Genomic DNA, 16,201 nt, shown 5'->3' on the forward strand with positions numbered 1-16,201 from the left:
GACGTTTGTTGCTGTCGAGTGACGGTTGTGAATCCATTTATACGACAGAGTTCGAAGTTCCCATTGAATTGAAATGTGCACGGAATAACGGTGGAAAACTGGTTAATTTATTTTTTAAGTAAACCATTGCGTTTGCAACATAACAAATCGTAGTTCAAAAGGTCGTACTGAGGCAAAATGTGATGTAAAAATGGCCATTTCATCGTGAAGAATATGGTTAGCAATTAGCCATAAGGTAATCCCAAAGATGATTGTTAATAAAACCCGAAAGTTTCGTAGCAATAAAGCACTGGAGTAAAGCAAGAGTAAGGAAAAGGATAAACTCTGTATAAAACATGTCAATGCAGCACCTGTTTCTTAATTGACTGATGGCACAACATTTCGTCACTTCGCTGGTTCATTGTACTATTTCATGCCCATTTTTGTATCTATCTATTCAAAGCAACCGATAATTCTCGAACGAAACCGCATGATGTATGATGGAGATCATAAACCCTTCCGAGGAGATGACTTCAATGCGTGGATATTTTTCCCTGTACTTTACCCACGATGCAGCGTCTTCGGGGCTCGAGATTACAAACATTTTGTGCAGATTAATCGGTGGTGAACTGCTGCTGGGCGGGTTTTTTAACGGTTTGGCTCCGGCACACGATAGTATCACTGTAAAACAAAACGCACATGAGAAATTACGATCGTTGCTAGATGAGGCTGGCGCACTTACAAAATAGCTCCGATGCGGGTGGTTGTGTGTTGGAGGTCACAAAAACGGTATAGTCACGAAATAGTTTATTCTGGCGTGCCTTCAACAGTGTTTCACGGAGATGGAATACGTAGCGCTTTTCAGAGTCATTATCGACCAGGATGTGCTCCCATGGGTCCACCACTGGTTTGTCCTTCCCGTCGGTCGCCTTCAAAGCGTCCAGATACGATTGACCCACAATAGGTATACCTTTGGCGACGGCGCACAGAAATTTGTACGTTCGTTTGATGCGATCCGTCACGAGAATCGTGGCCATTTCCGGTATGTCCACTATTTTACCACCTGTACCGAAAACAAGAGAAGAACGACGAAATCGCCGTTGAGTCCGTGAAAGTAACCAGCGTAACAGTTCTAGAAGCAGTGTAGGCCAAACTCCAAACGGTAGGGCGCAATGTAGCACAGTCTGCATTTTGAATTTAAAAATGACAAAACCTTGGCAAATTGAACACGCAAGCAGCAACAAGTGATTACTGATGAGTATGGGTTCGAAAACGATAGGAATTTTAGGAGGAGATAAGCCGTGGGTACAATCGAATCCAAAGTAACTCGCATCATAAACCTCTACGTACCAGCACGGGCTATAATCGCTCGGTACGGTTCGGGGTCCATTCGTGTGAACATGATCATTGGCCGGTTTCTGGTACGGACCGACATTTTCGATCCATCGCTCGCCACGCTGCTGGTGGAGCTAAGGTTCCCCCGAACCAGTGCCTCCCTTTCAACTCCACCCGCAGCCCCGACTAACGAAGATCCATTTTCTTCCCGACCCGTATTGTCGTTTGAAGCATCTACCTTCTTCCGAGAGGTCCGAGTGGTTGTGATGGCCGCCGAAGTTGTCCGCTCAGTCGCCTCGGTCAAAAGTTTTTCCTGCTTCTCCGAAGATCTCTCCTTTCGCTTTCGGGTGCGCGGTGGCGGAACAATCTCGTTACCACCGGAACCTACACCAGTACTGTGACGGTCATACTCAACCGATTCCTCGATCGTTGGTATCTTTTGGCGCACCTCACGGCGACTGCGCTTGGGAACTACAACTTGTGGCTCACTCGACTCAGAGGCCCGTTTCGATCGCGTTCTTTTCGAGTCTTTGGCCTCCAGTTTTTTAGTGCTTTCTCTTTTCCTGGTAGATTTTCTCTCCGGGACTCCGCTGGTCTTCGCGGATGCGCTCCCTTCAGCAGCACCGTGCGCCTCGTGCTCTTTATTCTCAACAGGTTTTTCCGTGCGCTTCGAACGGTTAGATTTCGTTTGACGATCCGTTTTTGCTTCTTTGGCCAATTTGCTCCGCTTTGCATCCTCTTTCGATTTTTCCAGCTCCCGTTCATACGCTTCGCTAACGTTTGTTTTTTTGAATACTTTGCTGTCCTCTTCGCTGTCACTGCTGCTGCCATCGCCGAAAGGATACGCATGTTTACTGACCGCACCATGCGAACTACTTCCACACAGTCCGCTTATCGCACTCGTCGACGAACGGATCACATCTGCCTTTGGAAGACAAGCGAACAGTGAGTGTTCTGGAGTAAGGAATTGTTGAAATGGAGACGGCTTGCGTTTCTTGGGCGCCGGGGTTTTGGTAGCCGGTAATTTAAACATGAGCTCGTTCGTTTTCTTTGTGGATCGTTTGTTCACCTTCGTACTTGCATTGGAATCGGTTGTGCCGCCCGTCCCGAGTTCCCCCATCGGAAGCGTTGCTGACAAACAAAAGCTATCCTCAAGATCCTCATTTTCGGGCTCGTTGGGCAAAGTGTCTGCCACTTGGTTTTCCTTATTGGAAGAGGGTGAGATTTTCAGCTGTTCCTCTTGCTGCTGATCAGCAATCATCGACTGGCGGACGGTGCTATTAATTTTTGGACAAAATTGTGTAACGTTCGGCTCCTCCTTAGTCTCCAGATACTGTTCATTGACAGCCATCGGAATCGTGTGGTTTCCGCTATCGTCAAGATCGCTACCAGTGCCAGCCGTTAGTCGCGACGTCGAACAAAATGGCTGTGTTTGGAGATCGTAAACATTTCCCTCTTCGTCTTCGATCAAAGGTTGCGTTGCAGCCAGATAAGGATCTTGTGCCGATTCGTTCGACCGGCGAAAATATTTAATATCGATCAGGGCAACTACAGGAACTTTATCGCTAAATCTATCATCCGATAGCATCCGCGATGGCACAGGGCTTAACGGTTGGGTCTGCAAATCGTAAACGGCGCTCGTTGCTTTCGGGGTCGTTTTAGTTTTAGCTGTGCTGTTCTTACGCACCCCGCCGGAAAGGTAATTCCTCGGTGGGCTGAGAGGTTGCGTCAGCAGATCGGACGGATCTATCGCAACCGGAGAAGAAACTTCTGGGGCCCTTTTTCGGCGCGTTGCACGCGGCATCAAAACGAAGCTTGGTGGAGGAGTTAAGGGCTGTGTTACCAAATCTTTCTCATCGACCTTGGCCGGTGATTCTGTCTTTTTCCGTTGCCTTTTGGGACGCACAACTGCGGGCAAGACTGTAGCTTTCTCTCTGGGTAGCGGCTGCGTGGATAAGTTGTACGGATCAACATCATCAGTGAGCACTTCCACTTCACCCGCGATAAAGGCTTGTGTTTCCATCTCGTACACGTTGTTTCTCGCATGAGGTACGCCACCCTCTTGGTTAAGGGAAATTTCAAACTCCTGATCATGTTCTTGTTGTTCTTCAATGCACAGTGCAGGTGAAGCACGCACCACAGAAGCACGATCTGCAATATCAGCTTCAATTTCGGTGCTTTTTTGTGGAGCTTTACTATCCAATTCCAAATCCGGGGTTGCTGACGAATCCCGCTTCTTATTCGCTGCTCCCTCTGGTTCATCGAAATTCAAATCGGGAGTCTCTGTTCGATCATCTTCTTCGCCAGGATCAGTTGCTCCAAGTTGATCATTAAGGTGCACGTTCAGGTCGGGCGTTGCTGAACCAGTCATCGATTCATTCTCGACGTCCTGCGGTTTATTAAAATCCAAATCCGGTGTCACTGTTCGATCATCTTCTTCGCCACGATCAGTTGTTCCAGGTTGATTATCAAGCTTTTGTTTTGGTGTTGCCGAACCGTTACGCAATTCTTTCTCGCCGTCCTGCGGTTTATCGACATCCAAATGGGGTATCGCTGTTTGATCGTTTTCTTCGCCACGATCCGTTGCTCCAGGCCGGCTATTGAGCTCCAAGTCAGGCGTTGCTGAACCATTTCGAAGTTCTTTCTCTCCGCCCTGCGATTTTTCGAAAACTAAATCTGGTGTCACTGTTCGGTCATCTGGCTCGCCACAGTAGGCTTCTCCTTGCCCAGGGTCAGGTTCCATATCGGATAACACTGCAGCGATCGGTTGATCGTTTACTTGCTTACTCTCGTTCCACTCGATGCGACTCATCTCCTGTGTGGTGTTTCGATTCTCATGAAACGATATTGAATCCACGGATCGCTCGGGGAGTATCGAGACAGGTTGCTGCCTATCATCTTGGTCCTGTGCCTGTAGCCGGTACGACTCGTCCATACTTTGAAGTAAATTTTGCGACTCCTCGATGTACTTATTGTTGAATAGTCCATCGATGCTGTTCTGATCGTCATCATCTTGTTCCGTCATTTGAAAGTAGTCGTCTTCTGTGGATTGCGTCACGACACCGCATGTAGGTTCGCCAACGGGAACAATCCCTCCAATCACTTCCGAAACGCAGTCCAGTTCATCCAGTTGGGTTTCAGGAATGAAGAAGAATCCATCGTCGTCGTCGCCATCTTTTCCTAGGAGTCCCGTTCCGGGGGTTGCTTCATCACTTGGCCGTCCACTCACTACACTATCTTCAATATCCAGTTTGGAGCCGTTGGGAACTCTTGAAGAAATACTCTCTTCGAGCTGCTGCGTAGCTGGAACCAGAAAACTGCTACGCCGAGCGCTCTTGTGCGCCTCAGCTGATGACAGTGTTGCTGTTGTGCGAATGGACGAAAACGGTCTCAGTGATTCATTGAACGAGCCACCACTTCCTGATGTTTCCGCTTGCCTTGTCTTAAGCATGTGTGATTCCTGTTAAGAATAGTGAACGTGTGAATGGGCCTATTCCGGCCCCTTTCGGTGGAGTTGGTGACGCTTAAGCCGAGTGCACTTACCTGAAGACTGCAGTCAATAAAATCGTTTGAGTCGTCATCTTGAAAGAACGAAATGTCGGGCTTCTTGGATGGTAGGTCGATTTTGATAATCACAGTTACTGAACCAAAAAATATTCGGCTAAGCGGGTTTATTTCACACCACACCAACGGATCCAGTGGGCGCTGGTCAACAGTCACACCACTGTGCGAACACAAATCCATCACCTCCAGTCTGTTTGTGGCTGAATCGTAGCGTATGCTGGCATGTTTGGGCGAGACGGTCTGTAAAATAAGAAACGAGAAGCCATAAAGCAAAGCGTCTAAACGATTACTTCATTACCTATGTAACAAACGTATTTCAGCGTGCAAAAAAATTTAGCAACGCTTTTTAGGGCCGACCACTGCTCTTGCCCTTCAGATGAGCGTGGCTAAATGATGCTGCCGTAGGCTCGCGCCAAAGAGGTCACGTTTCTTATCAACCCGCCCATACGTTGATCATCTGCTTGCATTTGTGTTAACATTAACTGAACCGGTTCCGCGATAACAATGTGCGTTGTTGGATGTGTTTGGTGGTTATCGGACGTAAGGCATTAAAAAGGGCATATTGAGCATCTCCTCCGGCAGTCTCGCCGAAACCAGTGAGCAGTATAGCGAACTGCGAACCTTGATGTCCACACCATGAAACCGTTGCACTTGGTAGTGTCGATCCTCTATTGCTTCGTTTGTGTAGCAGCGGTCAGTGGTGGTGATAGCACGAGCATTGTTGGCACAAAAAATGGCCCCATAGTAGGTGAGCGAAGGGGAGACTATCACGCCTTCGAGGGCATACCGTATGCGAAGGCTCCGATCGGAAAACTACGGTTCACACCGTCGGAACTGAACGATGAGTTGTGGACCGAACCACGGAACACGACCCGCTTCGGACCGGTGTGTCTTCAGTGGAACCATTTAAATCCGAACGAAGACAAACTGGACGGAGCGGAGGATTGTTTGTTTCTGAACGTGTACACCCGCAACCCGGACGCGGCAGCTAAGCTACCGACGATCGTGTTCATCCATGGTGGAGCTTTGATGTTCGGTATGGGGAGTTTCTACGAGCCGGATCATCTTATGCAACGGCCGCTGGTGCTAGTCACGTTCAACTATCGTCTCGGACCGCTCGGGTTTCTCAGTACCGAAGATGATGCCATTCCCGGGAACTACGGTTTAACAGATCAAGTGACGGCCCTGCGCTGGGTTCAAAAGAACATTGAAAGCTTCGGTGGTGATCCCGGTCGAGTAACGATTGTCGGCTATTCGGCCGGATCGGCCAGTGTACACCTGCACTACTTGTCCCCCCGCTCGAGTGGACTGTTCAGCAACGGAATTGCCCATAGTGGAACGGTACTCAATCCGTGGGTGATGGCAGAACGATCGGCCGAAAAAGCGAAACGTTTAGCCGCTGCCTTGGGTTGTCCGACACGCAAAACGTTAGAATTGCGCGATTGCTTGCGCGAACGTCCTGCCGAGGACATTGTACGGCAAGTGTCTTCGTTGCTTGATTTCCTGTACAATCCATTTTCACCGTTTGGGGTGGTGCTTGAACAACGGACCGCCAACAATCCGGAACCGTTTCTCGAACAAACACCTCACTCACTGATGGTGGAAGGAACGTTCAACAAGTTACCGTTGATACTCTCCGTAACGGAGGCCGAAGGACTTTATCCGGGGGCAGAGTTTCTCAGCAAACCTGAATATCTCGCAGCGATCGATTCGCACTGGAATGAGTTGATCCCTAGCATACTCGACTACAAAACGGCCGTCCCGGAACGGGCCAGGCGCGATCAACTGTCGAGCGCGATTCGCAAGCACTACTTCGGATCGCAGCGGGTGACGGTCGATAACTTTGGCGATCTTGTGCGGGTATATTTTCCTGATCGTGGACAGTAGCCCAATAGAACGTACAGTTTTCATCTCTTTCCACAGCTCATTTCCAATCGACTGTACTTCGTGGGCTTCACGGAAACGGCCAAACTGATGCAACGTCACACACCGGTTTATCTCTACGTCGATCACTACAAAGCAAAGTACGGCGTAGGGGAGGCACTTTCGCACCGCGATGACCTTGGTGTGGCCCATGGGGATGATGTGCTGCTGATTTTCCCGAGCGTCCTCAGGCATCTCGTACCGTACACGGACGAGGAACTTGAGGTTGTCGATCGCTTCGTCGGTATGTACGAAACGTTCGCTAAAGGGGGCAAGCCAATGTTCGGTTCGTACGAGTTGCCGGTTCAGGATTCGTCAGAGATGATTACATATTTGAAATTAAACTACCCAACGAGTCAAACCATACAATCGGCAGGCGTGAGCGATGAAACATTTTGGAACGAACTGGACTGTAACGACGCACCACGCGATGTCGTGCACACGACGCACAGTGAGTTGTAGAATTTGATCCTACCTTAATGAATTAGAAAGATAAGACTAAATTATAGAGATGAATTTTCCATTCATAAATTATATCCCAAAATTGGTGTAAACAAAAAATACAAATCAATTGCAAGATTGCAAGAAGTTGCTTAATTGCAATAAGCGTGCGGCCATTCGATTTAGACAATAATATTCCGGGGCGAAGCATTTTTGGTTTAGGTAATGCATCGATAAGGTGAGACAACAATAGCCCGCGGAATGGACGGGCAGAAGAACGAAGAGCAAAATCTGGAACCGATAAGATTATGGTTCGTTTTGTGGCAAGCTTATGGCCGAACCATACCTGTGTGCTGTATGTTTGGGACGAAACAGTTTTAAATTAAGGATCCGGGGTAGAAGAACACTCAGTGCCGATCCAGCTATTACAGAGGTAGATTCTACCCATTAACGGGTGGATTTGCGGAGAAGAAACTTGGTTGGTGAATCGTGGCTTGAGAATACTACAATTCGGGTGCAAAATGACACGATTAGCAGTGGTAGGCTTCGTGTTAATAATTAGCTGTTTCACACCGTCCGTCACCGGGTCGCTTGTTCGCACCGAAAATGGTCCGATCATTGGCGAGCACCGTGAACATTACTATGCCTTCGAGGGATTACCGTACGCTAAACCTCCGCTTGGAGACCTTCGATTTGCTGCACCGCAAGCGTACGATGAACCGTGGACCGAACCACGGAACGCCACCCAGCTTGGGCCGTTCTGTATGCAGTGGAATCACCTGCCGTCCGGGACGGATAAGTTTGAGGGTGAGGAAGATTGCTTGTACGCCAATGTGTACACCACTTCGCTAGACCAATCCGCCAGGCTTCCGACGCTGGTTTACATCCATGGCGGTGCGTTCATGTTCGGTGGTGGAGGAATGTTCTCGCCGCGCTTTGTCCTACAGAAACCGTTGGTGGTGGTCACTTTCAACTATCGCGTCGGTCCGCTCGGCTTCCTCAGCACCGAAGACGATGCGATTCCCGGAAATTACGGGCTCAAAGATCAGGTTATGGCCCTGCGGTGGGTGAAGCGTAACATTCACCATTTCGGCGGAGATCCAGGTCGGGTGACGCTGGTTGGGTTTTCTGCCGGGGGATCCAGTGTCCATCTGCACTACCTTTCACCAATGTCACGCGGGCTGTTCCAGAATGGAATCGCCCACAGTGGCACTGCCCTGAACCCTTGGGTGATGGCTGAAGGATCGGCACAGAAAGCGAAACGAATCGCACAAGCCCTAGCTTGCCCCACCGATCGTAGTGAATCGTTGCTGCAGTGTCTGCGGCAGCGACCCGCGGAAGACATTGTGCGTCAAGTACCATTCTTTCTCGACTATCTGTACAATCCGTTCACTCCCTTTGGTGTCGTCGTCGAGAGGCAAAGTAAAGTCAACAGCAGACCCTTCCTGTCGGACCATCCGGCGGTTCTTTCGAAAAAGGGAAAGCTGACCAAAGTTCCACTCATACTGTCCGTGACGCAAGCCGAAGGTGTGTATCCGGCTGCCGAATTTATTAGCAACCCAAAGTACCTGGAGGACATCGATGAACACTGGCACGATTTGCTGCCCAGCATTTTAGACTACAAAACGGCCGTGCCGGATCCAAAGCAACGCTTCGAACTTTCAACGACGATCAGCCAACGGTACTTTGGAAACGATCGTAAACTGTCGCCGGACAACTATCATAAGTTGATTTCTGTGAGTATGAGAGGCTTATTTTCTCCTGGCCAGATGAATTCATAGTGCCAATTCGAATCCGATCCAGATTCTATCAAACCGCCTCTTTGTCGAGGGCGTAACGCGCACAGCTAAGTTGCTGCAGCCACACCTTCCGGTCTACTTCTATTACTTCAACTTTAAGGCAGTTTATGGACTGGGTGAACTGCTGTCCGGTACCGATAACAATCTTGGCGTGGCGCACGGCGATGACACGTTGCTCGTCTTCCCCAGCGACTTACGGGACGACCATCCGTACAGCGACGAGGAACTGAAGGTGGTGTCCAATTTCGTCACCCTGTACGACACGTTCTCGCGCGGACTGCCTCCAAAGTACGGTCAACACGAGTTACCCGTTCAGAACGTGCCCGGTAAGCTGCGGTTCCTCGAGGTGCAGCATCCCAAGTGTTGCGAGGTGAAAACGGCTTACGGCGTCAGCGACGAGGCATTCTGGGAGAAGCTCGATTTCAACGAGGACCCAACGAAAAACATTCCAACGATGCCTCACTCTGAACTGTAGGGGGCTCGGGTTCATGATAGTGCCGCTTTCGGTCACTCGCAGTTGTCTTATCAAGTGGTAGAAACCAACTGCCATGGTTCTTATCACGGCACGCAGTCTAATCTTCTTCGCAACGAAGCATTGATCCGACGAAGAAAGATGATCCGCCAAATTTGAGAAGAACCCATTTCATTCCTATGACCATCCTGCGGTCGACCATGTTTTTGGTGTCGGTTTTGTTTCCCTTTTTGCTACTGTTAGACTATACCGTCGGAGCAACGGCAGTTGGTGTGAAGGTCACAATAAAAAATGGACCCATTGTTGGTGAACAGCGTAAAAATTATTTCGCCTTCGAGGGGATACCGTACGCGAAGGCACCGATCGGTGTGCGCCGATTCGCAGTACCGGAACCGTACGACGACCGGTGGTACGAGCCAAGAAATGCGACCCGTGTTGGTCCCGTGTGTATGCAGTGGACCCATCTGAAACCTGGCGACGATAAGCTGGTGGGTGAAGAAGACTGCCTGTTTGTGAACGTTTACACTCCCGATCTGGCACCAAGTGAGCCTCTCCCGACGGTGGTGTTCCTGCACGGCGGTGCGTTTATGTACGGTGGCGGAGGATTCTTTCAGCCTGATTTCCTGCTCACGCGCCCACTGCTTCTGGTCACGGTGAACTATCGACTCGGACCTCTTGGATTTCTCAGCACCGGAGATGACGTGATCGCGGGCAATTTTGGGCTGAAAGATCAACGAACAGCACTGCAGTGGGTAAAGAAAAACATCAAATACTTCGGTGGCAATCCGAACCAGATCACCCTGTCCGGCTTTTCGGCCGGTTCGGCCAGTGTGCACTTGCACTATCTTTCGCCTCTCTCGTGGGACCTCTTTCACCGTGGCATCGGTCACAGTGGATCAGCCTTCAATCCCTGGGTAATGATGGAGAGGGCACCGGAAAAGGCCAGATCGATTGCGTCCGGCGTTGGATGTGCCTTCAACGAGAGTCAAACGATGCTAGAATGTTTAAGAAACCGTGCAGCAGAAGACATCGTGCGACAAGTTGCAACATTGCAAGATTTTCTATACAATCCGTTTTCGCCACTCGGAGTGGTGGTAGAGAAGCGTGGCCCACGCAACCCGGAACCTTTTCTTTCCGAACATCCCCTTGCCCTGACTCGGAAAGGTAAGTTTAGCCGAGTTCCGTTGCTGCTGTCCGTTACAGAAGCGGAAGGACTGTACCCGGCTGCAGAGTTTGCTAGCAACGCAAGCTATTTGCAGCAAATCGACAAACGGTGGAACGAACTGTTGCCAAGCATTTTGGACTATAAGTATGCCGTGACGGACCAGCAATGGAGAGATGCGCTGTCGACGGGGATCAGAGTTCACTACTTGGGATCGGAAGATCTGCACGAGCAAAACTATCGTCAGTTTGTGAAGGTAAAATGCTGTCAATTGCGACGCAATATGTGATCCCTAACCTATAACCTAACCTTCTGCAGATGATTTCCAACCGCCTCTTCTTTGCGGGCGTCACGGAAATGGTTAAGCTAATGCAACGGCATATTTCGGTGTACTTGTACTTTGACCAATACAAAGCGGTTTACGGCCTGGGAGAGGCAATGTCTGGCTCCAACGCCAATCTGGGCATCGCCCACGGAGAAGATTTACTGCTCATCCTACCGAGTAGCATACGCAACGGAATGCCGTACACCGGAGAGGAAATGGAAATGGTCTCCAAGTTCGTCGACCTGTACGAATCATTTGCCTACGGACTTCAGCCTCGCTTCGGAGACTGTGAAATGTACCCCCAAAAGAGCGCTGCGCAATTAACCTATTTGGCAATCAACTACCCAAACAGCACCACCGTAACGAATGATTTCTTGAGCGATGAAGCGTTTTGGAACGAGCTGGATTTTAATGACGGCACCACCGTAAATGGTTAGCGGCGACGGAAAGGTATCATAAGGAGCCCTCAATAAAAAAAAAACGAACCTGATCGGCTACTAGTAGCGAGTTGTAGCGTTCGTGTTCCGTTGAACCGATCAGTGAAAGTCCTGGAGGTATGGTGTATGGGACACCGCGGACGATCACACTTATCTAAAACAATAAAAATAAGCATATTCAATTGGCGCACACAAAACTGCACACTGCAGGCAAACAACTTACAACATTACAAGGCGACATGGTTGGTTAAAAGTACAGAATTTACATTTAAGAGACACTACGCTGTTCAGGAATTTTCACGAAAACAACAAACGCACAAGCGACAATCAACAATGCGAATGGTTGTTTTGCGCCTCGCCGATTGTGACATTACAGTTGGCGCTGTTTTCATAACGCAGCTTTTCTGCTAGGAGGGGTATGAACGGTACCGATCACAGTAGCTCAATTATGACCGTTGGCAGTTGTGCCATTCAAAAGGACAATTTGCCCAATTAGCAAATTTAGCAGTTAGTTCAAGTAAGTTTAACCGTCCATAAACATGTTTTATCATCGTCAATCGAATCAACTGATCAACTGATTTCAGAGATTTTGCCAACCATTCATATCACAACACAACAAAGCATTCTTTAAATTTCGCCGCAAACATTTTTTCTCTTGACAGATTTGTTGTGTTTATATTCGCAAATTCAAGACATTGAGATTTGAGTCGAGAATTAAAATAGTTTCATTATGAATTTGTGTTTGTATTACAAGTAATAATTAAGGTAAAATTATTTTGCATACAAAAAAACTCAATAGAGTAGTCTTCGATTAGTTTTTAACTACCCAAGAATTTTTTTCTAAGGGCGAAAAAATTTCTGTTGTCTTTCGCTTCCGTTCGCAACCGGTGTGAATGGTCCGAAAAAGCGACGCGTTGTAACGTAATTAACGTCCGCGGCGTGTGGACGCCTTTAAGCTGAAATTGTATTTTTCTAATGCGAAGAAAAATCTCAAGTTCGCTGAAAATGCCGGGAAAACGAGGATCCGGAGTTCAAAGCAACATTTTCTTCATTCTCGTCGCGCAGTTTCGCCCCGTGAGCTGTCAAAACGGCGTACGAACTGTCAACGGGCCGCTTTCCGGAGCACATGTTCGGCGAATACCGGGCAAAACCCGCCCAGCGCGTTCACTGCCTGCGTTCACTCCTTTGGCAGACGTCGTGGTTCGTGGTGTTGTGTAGAGTTCTTTCCGTTCGTTCAACATGGCCGCACTCAGTGAAACAGTTCTCGATGCGCTCGTATTCGAACATTTGTCGCGTAAAGACAAAACGTTTGCGGAAGTATTTCAGAAAAAATACAAATCGGTAAGTAGCTCTTCCACGGCATTATGGGGGTGGACCGCGGGAGGCCGTATTTCGGTCGGTATTCGACTTTATCGCTCCGGCTAGCCGCTTGAGGCCGGTGCACGTGGTGACGCAGAAAGTGCGACGCAGTTAGGTTAGTTCCACGCTCCCAAGTGCATCGTGCGATTAATTAGCCCGAATTGATTGTACGAGCTGGCAGGAAAATGGAAAACGCCCCGTGAAAATAGTTACGGGCACATTTAGTGAGTCACACAGTAATACGGCGGATTTGACGCCGCGTGGTAGCAATCAACGCGTGCGTCGCACTTCCTACCCGCCGCAGCATCTGTACCGCATGGCAGCAGAGGCCTTGAAGCATGAATATGCTTCTTGCGGGGGGGCACTTCCTGGTGCTACGGAGATGTTCAGGAGGGATTAGAATTCATTTTCTTTATATTTTTTTCCCTTAATTACTACTCCAACAATAAAACCGCAGCCGGAATCGCGCTTACGATTTTGGGAATGGACTTTATGGTGTTCTCTCCCGTTTTGGCAATGATTTCAAACAGTAAAACCCCTCGGAACGTTTCCCCGCGGGTCGGTTTTGGCATAGCAAAGTATATAATCCGTCATGTGGGGTAATCTTTTTAACCCTTAGCCCAAACTCCCTAAAGGATCGCCTAGTTTGAACGAAATCGTGAAGCACTACCAGACCACGACGAAGAAGAAGCTTCAGCTGGATGCCAATGTTGGTGCCGAGGCGTCGTCTGACTCGGAAGAGGAAAATTCCGACGAGGAGGAAGAGGTAACCAAACTTCAAACTAACGGTAAGGCTAAGGCCGCAGCTGCTAACGGCAAAGCGAACGGAAAGCCGGCCGGCAAGGTAGTCGCCGCTGCGATGAAGCCACAGGAGGAAGAGGATTCGGAAGACGAAGATGATGACGATTCCGAGGAGGAACTAAATTCGGTGCCCAAGAAGGGTGGCAAAGGTCCCGCGGTTACTCCGGCGACCCCAAAACTGGCAGCACAGCAAGGTTCATCGGACGAAGAGGACTCCGATGAGGATGACGAAGAAGACGAGACACCGGCTTTCATGCCGCTGGTAAACAAGAAAAAGCCACTGGTTTTAGCACCCAAAAAGGCACAAGAGGACAGTGACGAAGAGGATTCAGAGGACGATTCAGCTGAGGAAACCCCCACAGAGAAGCCAGCGAACAAGCCGCAGCTGCAGGGACAGAAGCGTAAGGCCGGAGAGCCGGCAGAGGACGATGATGACGATGAAGAGGATGATGACGACGACGAGGAAGAAGACGATGAAGACACCGGAAAGAAAGGCAAGAACGCCAGTTTCGCTAAATCGGACGGAAAGAACAAGCAGGTAGGTGTCTTTTTGCATCAATCCTTTTGCTGTGTGGTGAATCTTTTCGTCATATAATAATCACAGTCGCGGGTAAATTAGGAAAGTAGAATTTGTCCTATCGTCTAATCGAGCTCCTCAATTGTGAAGGAATGGTTCAGTATGGGGGCCACAGGTTTCTTGTTGTCATTCAATACTGCCAAAGATATCCTTAAAGAGAAGGGAAAATGAGAAAAAGAGGCACTATTTCATGAACCTTCATACAGGGGCTGAGAAACGGATGATTGTATTTTTTTTAGGGTAACGTAGCTCGCCTGTGCAATGTGAAACGATTTACGATCTTTGCTTTAACCATTACAAAGGAAACCTGCTGATTATTAGACTGACACACTCTCGATATCTCGATCTTCTTCCGTGCCCCCTGTGAGAGCTGTTGAAACAAGTGCTAATTTTCTCTTTTTCTTTTTCTCTTCTTGGTGGCCAACCCCGGGGCTGGGTCGCGTAGAATGAGCGTAAATCTTTCGGTGGCTTCGATAATCGCAACTCCGGAGGCGAGAGGAAATCCTTCGAAAAGCCCGGCGATTGGAACTGCATGAGCTGCAATCAGTCGAACTTTGCCTCGCGTTCCAGTTGCTTCAAGTGTTCGGCGGCCAACCCGAACCCGGCAACGCCCCGCGGAGGAAAGGGAGGCGATGCAGGTGGCGATCGACGCAGCTTCGAGAAGAAACCCAACGACTGGGACTGTCCCGCATGCGGCACATCGAACTTTGCATCGCGCTCCAAATGCTTCAAGTGTGACGAAGCGAATCCAGTTCCGAACAACAATTGGAACTGTCCAAGTTGCAAATTTGCAAACTTTGCATCGCGCTGGAGCTGCTTGAAATGCCAGACCAAGAATCCCAATGACACGGGACCTCACGGTGGCGGCGGTGGTCGAGGGGGTTTCCGGGGTGCTGGTGGTCGTGGTGGTTCCGGTGGCCGTGGTGGTTCCGGTGGCCGCGGTGGTGCCGGTGGCGGCCGAGGGTTCGGTGGTCGAGGTGGACGCGGTGGGCGGGGCGGAAACTTTGGCGGAGGTAATCGCAGCTTCGGTTCCGGAAGCGAAGCGACACCCAATAAAAAGGTCAAGCTCAGCGATGATTAGAAATTTTATCCGAGTTTAGAAGAATAATGTGTGAAAAAGATATAGATTTACTGCATTCTCTTTTAAGTCAAAAGCATGTCCCCCCGAATAGACTTGCAACCATTAAATGATACCGACGCCTTACACGCCCCACTGACCAGGTTCCCCCAAAACACATCGCATTTATTCGAAAGATTGTGGACAGAAAAAAAACAATCAGGACAGGGCCGAAACGAAAACTGTTTGGTTTAGAGTTAAGGATAAAACTTGTCTTTGTATGTTACGAACTGTAACACAGTCACTGGAAGGACAAATTTCATGAAACACATTTCGTGCCAGATACCTACGACTTGCTGTTTGTAAGTTTAATTGCGTTTCATGTCAGTTTCGATTTTTGTCGTTCAAATATATTGACTAATTCCAGTCAGCTACACACACCGGACAATATTCGTTGCTGTCATTTTTATTTATGTACCATCAAAACATTTATCACCAGATTTTGATTCCTCGTCAATAGCATCTAATGCTTAGCCGATGGAATTGAGGTACTAAAGAAATTTTTTAATTTATGATTTGAAAAGATTAATCATCCACGCGTTGGTCATAGAGTGAGTTGGCGCTTCGCGAAGTCGTTCAAAACAAACACTGAATACAATTTTTTTTTCATTGCGTATTAGACAAACAAAATGGTCAACGGTAAAGCTCCTGTAGTGAATGGTATTGCTACAAAAAACGCAAAGTCAGCAATCAACGGTCATCCTGCGAAAAAACAGAAGCCAAGTGGCTCATCCAGTGACGACAGTACATCTGAGGAAGAATCGGTCCAAAGTAAAGCCGTCCCAAAACCTGCTAAGGCTTCAGTGAAAAAGAAAGAAGAATCATCGGACAGTTCCGATGATAGTTCAGAGGACGAAGCGGTGAAAAAGGCTCCAGTTAAGGCCCCTCCAGCGAAGGCCGCTCCAAAACC

General features: G+C 48.8%; 5 protein-coding genes across 5 annotated transcripts in view; 4 read left to right on the plus strand and 1 right to left on the minus strand.

Moving 5' to 3' along the window:
- Positions 1-113: 113 nt before the first annotated feature.
- Positions 114-11,732, minus strand: LOC131206633 (mediator of DNA damage checkpoint protein 1-like). The gene is made up of 6 exons (XM_058199253.1): positions 11,661-11,732; positions 11,487-11,591; positions 4,858-5,118; positions 1,330-4,774; positions 722-1,042; positions 114-660 (listed from the first exon to the last, which is right to left on the minus strand). The coding sequence occupies exons 1-6, from the start codon at positions 11,676-11,678 to the stop codon at positions 437-439; spliced, it is 4,374 nt and encodes a 1,457-aa protein (XP_058055236.1). The 5' UTR covers positions 11,679-11,732; the 3' UTR covers positions 114-436.
- Positions 5,479-7,263, plus strand: LOC131206634 (carboxylic ester hydrolase-like). Its single transcript, XM_058199254.1, has 2 exons — positions 5,479-6,738; positions 6,802-7,263. The coding sequence occupies exons 1-2, from the start codon at positions 5,515-5,517 to the stop codon at positions 7,261-7,263; spliced, it is 1,686 nt and encodes a 561-aa protein (XP_058055237.1). The 5' UTR covers positions 5,479-5,514.
- On the plus strand, positions 7,758-9,529 carry LOC131206635 (esterase-5B-like). Its single transcript, XM_058199255.1, has 2 exons — positions 7,758-8,978; positions 9,046-9,529. Exons 1-2 carry the CDS (start codon positions 7,764-7,766, stop codon positions 9,514-9,516), a joined length of 1,686 nt encoding a protein of 561 aa, XP_058055238.1. The 5' UTR covers positions 7,758-7,763; the 3' UTR covers positions 9,517-9,529.
- LOC131206636 (venom carboxylesterase-6-like) lies at positions 9,685-11,489 on the plus strand. Its single transcript, XM_058199257.1, has 2 exons — positions 9,685-10,931; positions 10,994-11,489. The coding sequence occupies exons 1-2, from the start codon at positions 9,693-9,695 to the stop codon at positions 11,435-11,437; spliced, it is 1,683 nt and encodes a 560-aa protein (XP_058055240.1). The 5' UTR covers positions 9,685-9,692; the 3' UTR covers positions 11,438-11,489.
- Positions 11,733-12,630: 898 nt separating the features above from the next.
- LOC131215852 (nucleolar and coiled-body phosphoprotein 1-like) overlaps positions 12,631-16,201 on the plus strand; it is a 6,442-nt gene continuing 2,871 nt past the window's right edge. The window contains exons 1-4 of the mRNA XM_058210249.1: positions 12,631-12,778; positions 13,416-14,135; positions 14,620-15,252; positions 15,912-16,201. The exon at positions 15,912-16,201 is cut by the window's right edge and continues 1,153 nt beyond it. Coding sequence (XP_058066232.1) covers positions 12,677-12,778; positions 13,416-14,135; positions 14,620-15,252; positions 15,912-16,201 — 1,745 coding nt within the window. The 5' untranslated portion in view covers positions 12,631-12,676. The remainder of the gene's footprint in view (positions 12,779-13,415; positions 14,136-14,619; positions 15,253-15,911) is intronic.

Source organism: Anopheles bellator, chromosome 1 (assembly GCF_943735745.2).
Source record: "Anopheles bellator chromosome 1, idAnoBellAS_SP24_06.2, whole genome shotgun sequence".
In the NCBI taxonomy this organism is placed as follows: domain Eukaryota; kingdom Metazoa; phylum Arthropoda; class Insecta; order Diptera; family Culicidae; genus Anopheles; species Anopheles bellator.

What these genes read in the sequence shown, in the direction of transcription:
- LOC131206636 (XM_058199257.1), top strand. Translation starts at nt 9,693, where the DNA reads ATGACCATCCTGCGGTCGACCATGTTTTTGGTGTCGGTTTTGTTTCCC. An exon ending in ACTATCGTCAGTTTGTGAAG is followed by an intron (nt 10,932 to 10,993) that starts GTAAAATGCTGT and finishes AACCTTCTGCAG; the next exon opens with ATGATTTCCAACCGCCTCTT.
- LOC131206633 (XM_058199253.1), bottom strand. An exon ending in TTATTGACTGCAGTCTTCAG is followed by an intron (nt 4,775 to 4,857) that starts GTAAGTGCACTC and finishes TATTCTTAACAG; the next exon opens with GAATCACACATGCTTAAGAC. An exon ending in ACCCGCATCGGAGCTATTTT is followed by an intron (nt 661 to 721) that starts GTAAGTGCGCCA and finishes TTTGTTTTACAG; the next exon opens with TGATACTATCGTGTGCCGGA.
- LOC131206634 (XM_058199254.1), top strand. Translation starts at nt 5,515, where the DNA reads ATGAAACCGTTGCACTTGGTAGTGTCGATCCTCTATTGCTTCGTTTGT. An exon ending in ACTTTGGCGATCTTGTGCGG is followed by an intron (nt 6,739 to 6,801) that starts GTATATTTTCCT and finishes CTCTTTCCACAG; the next exon opens with CTCATTTCCAATCGACTGTA.
- LOC131206635 (XM_058199255.1), top strand. Translation starts at nt 7,764, where the DNA reads ATGACACGATTAGCAGTGGTAGGCTTCGTGTTAATAATTAGCTGTTTC. An exon ending in ACTATCATAAGTTGATTTCT is followed by an intron (nt 8,979 to 9,045) that starts GTGAGTATGAGA and finishes AATCCGATCCAG; the next exon opens with ATTCTATCAAACCGCCTCTT.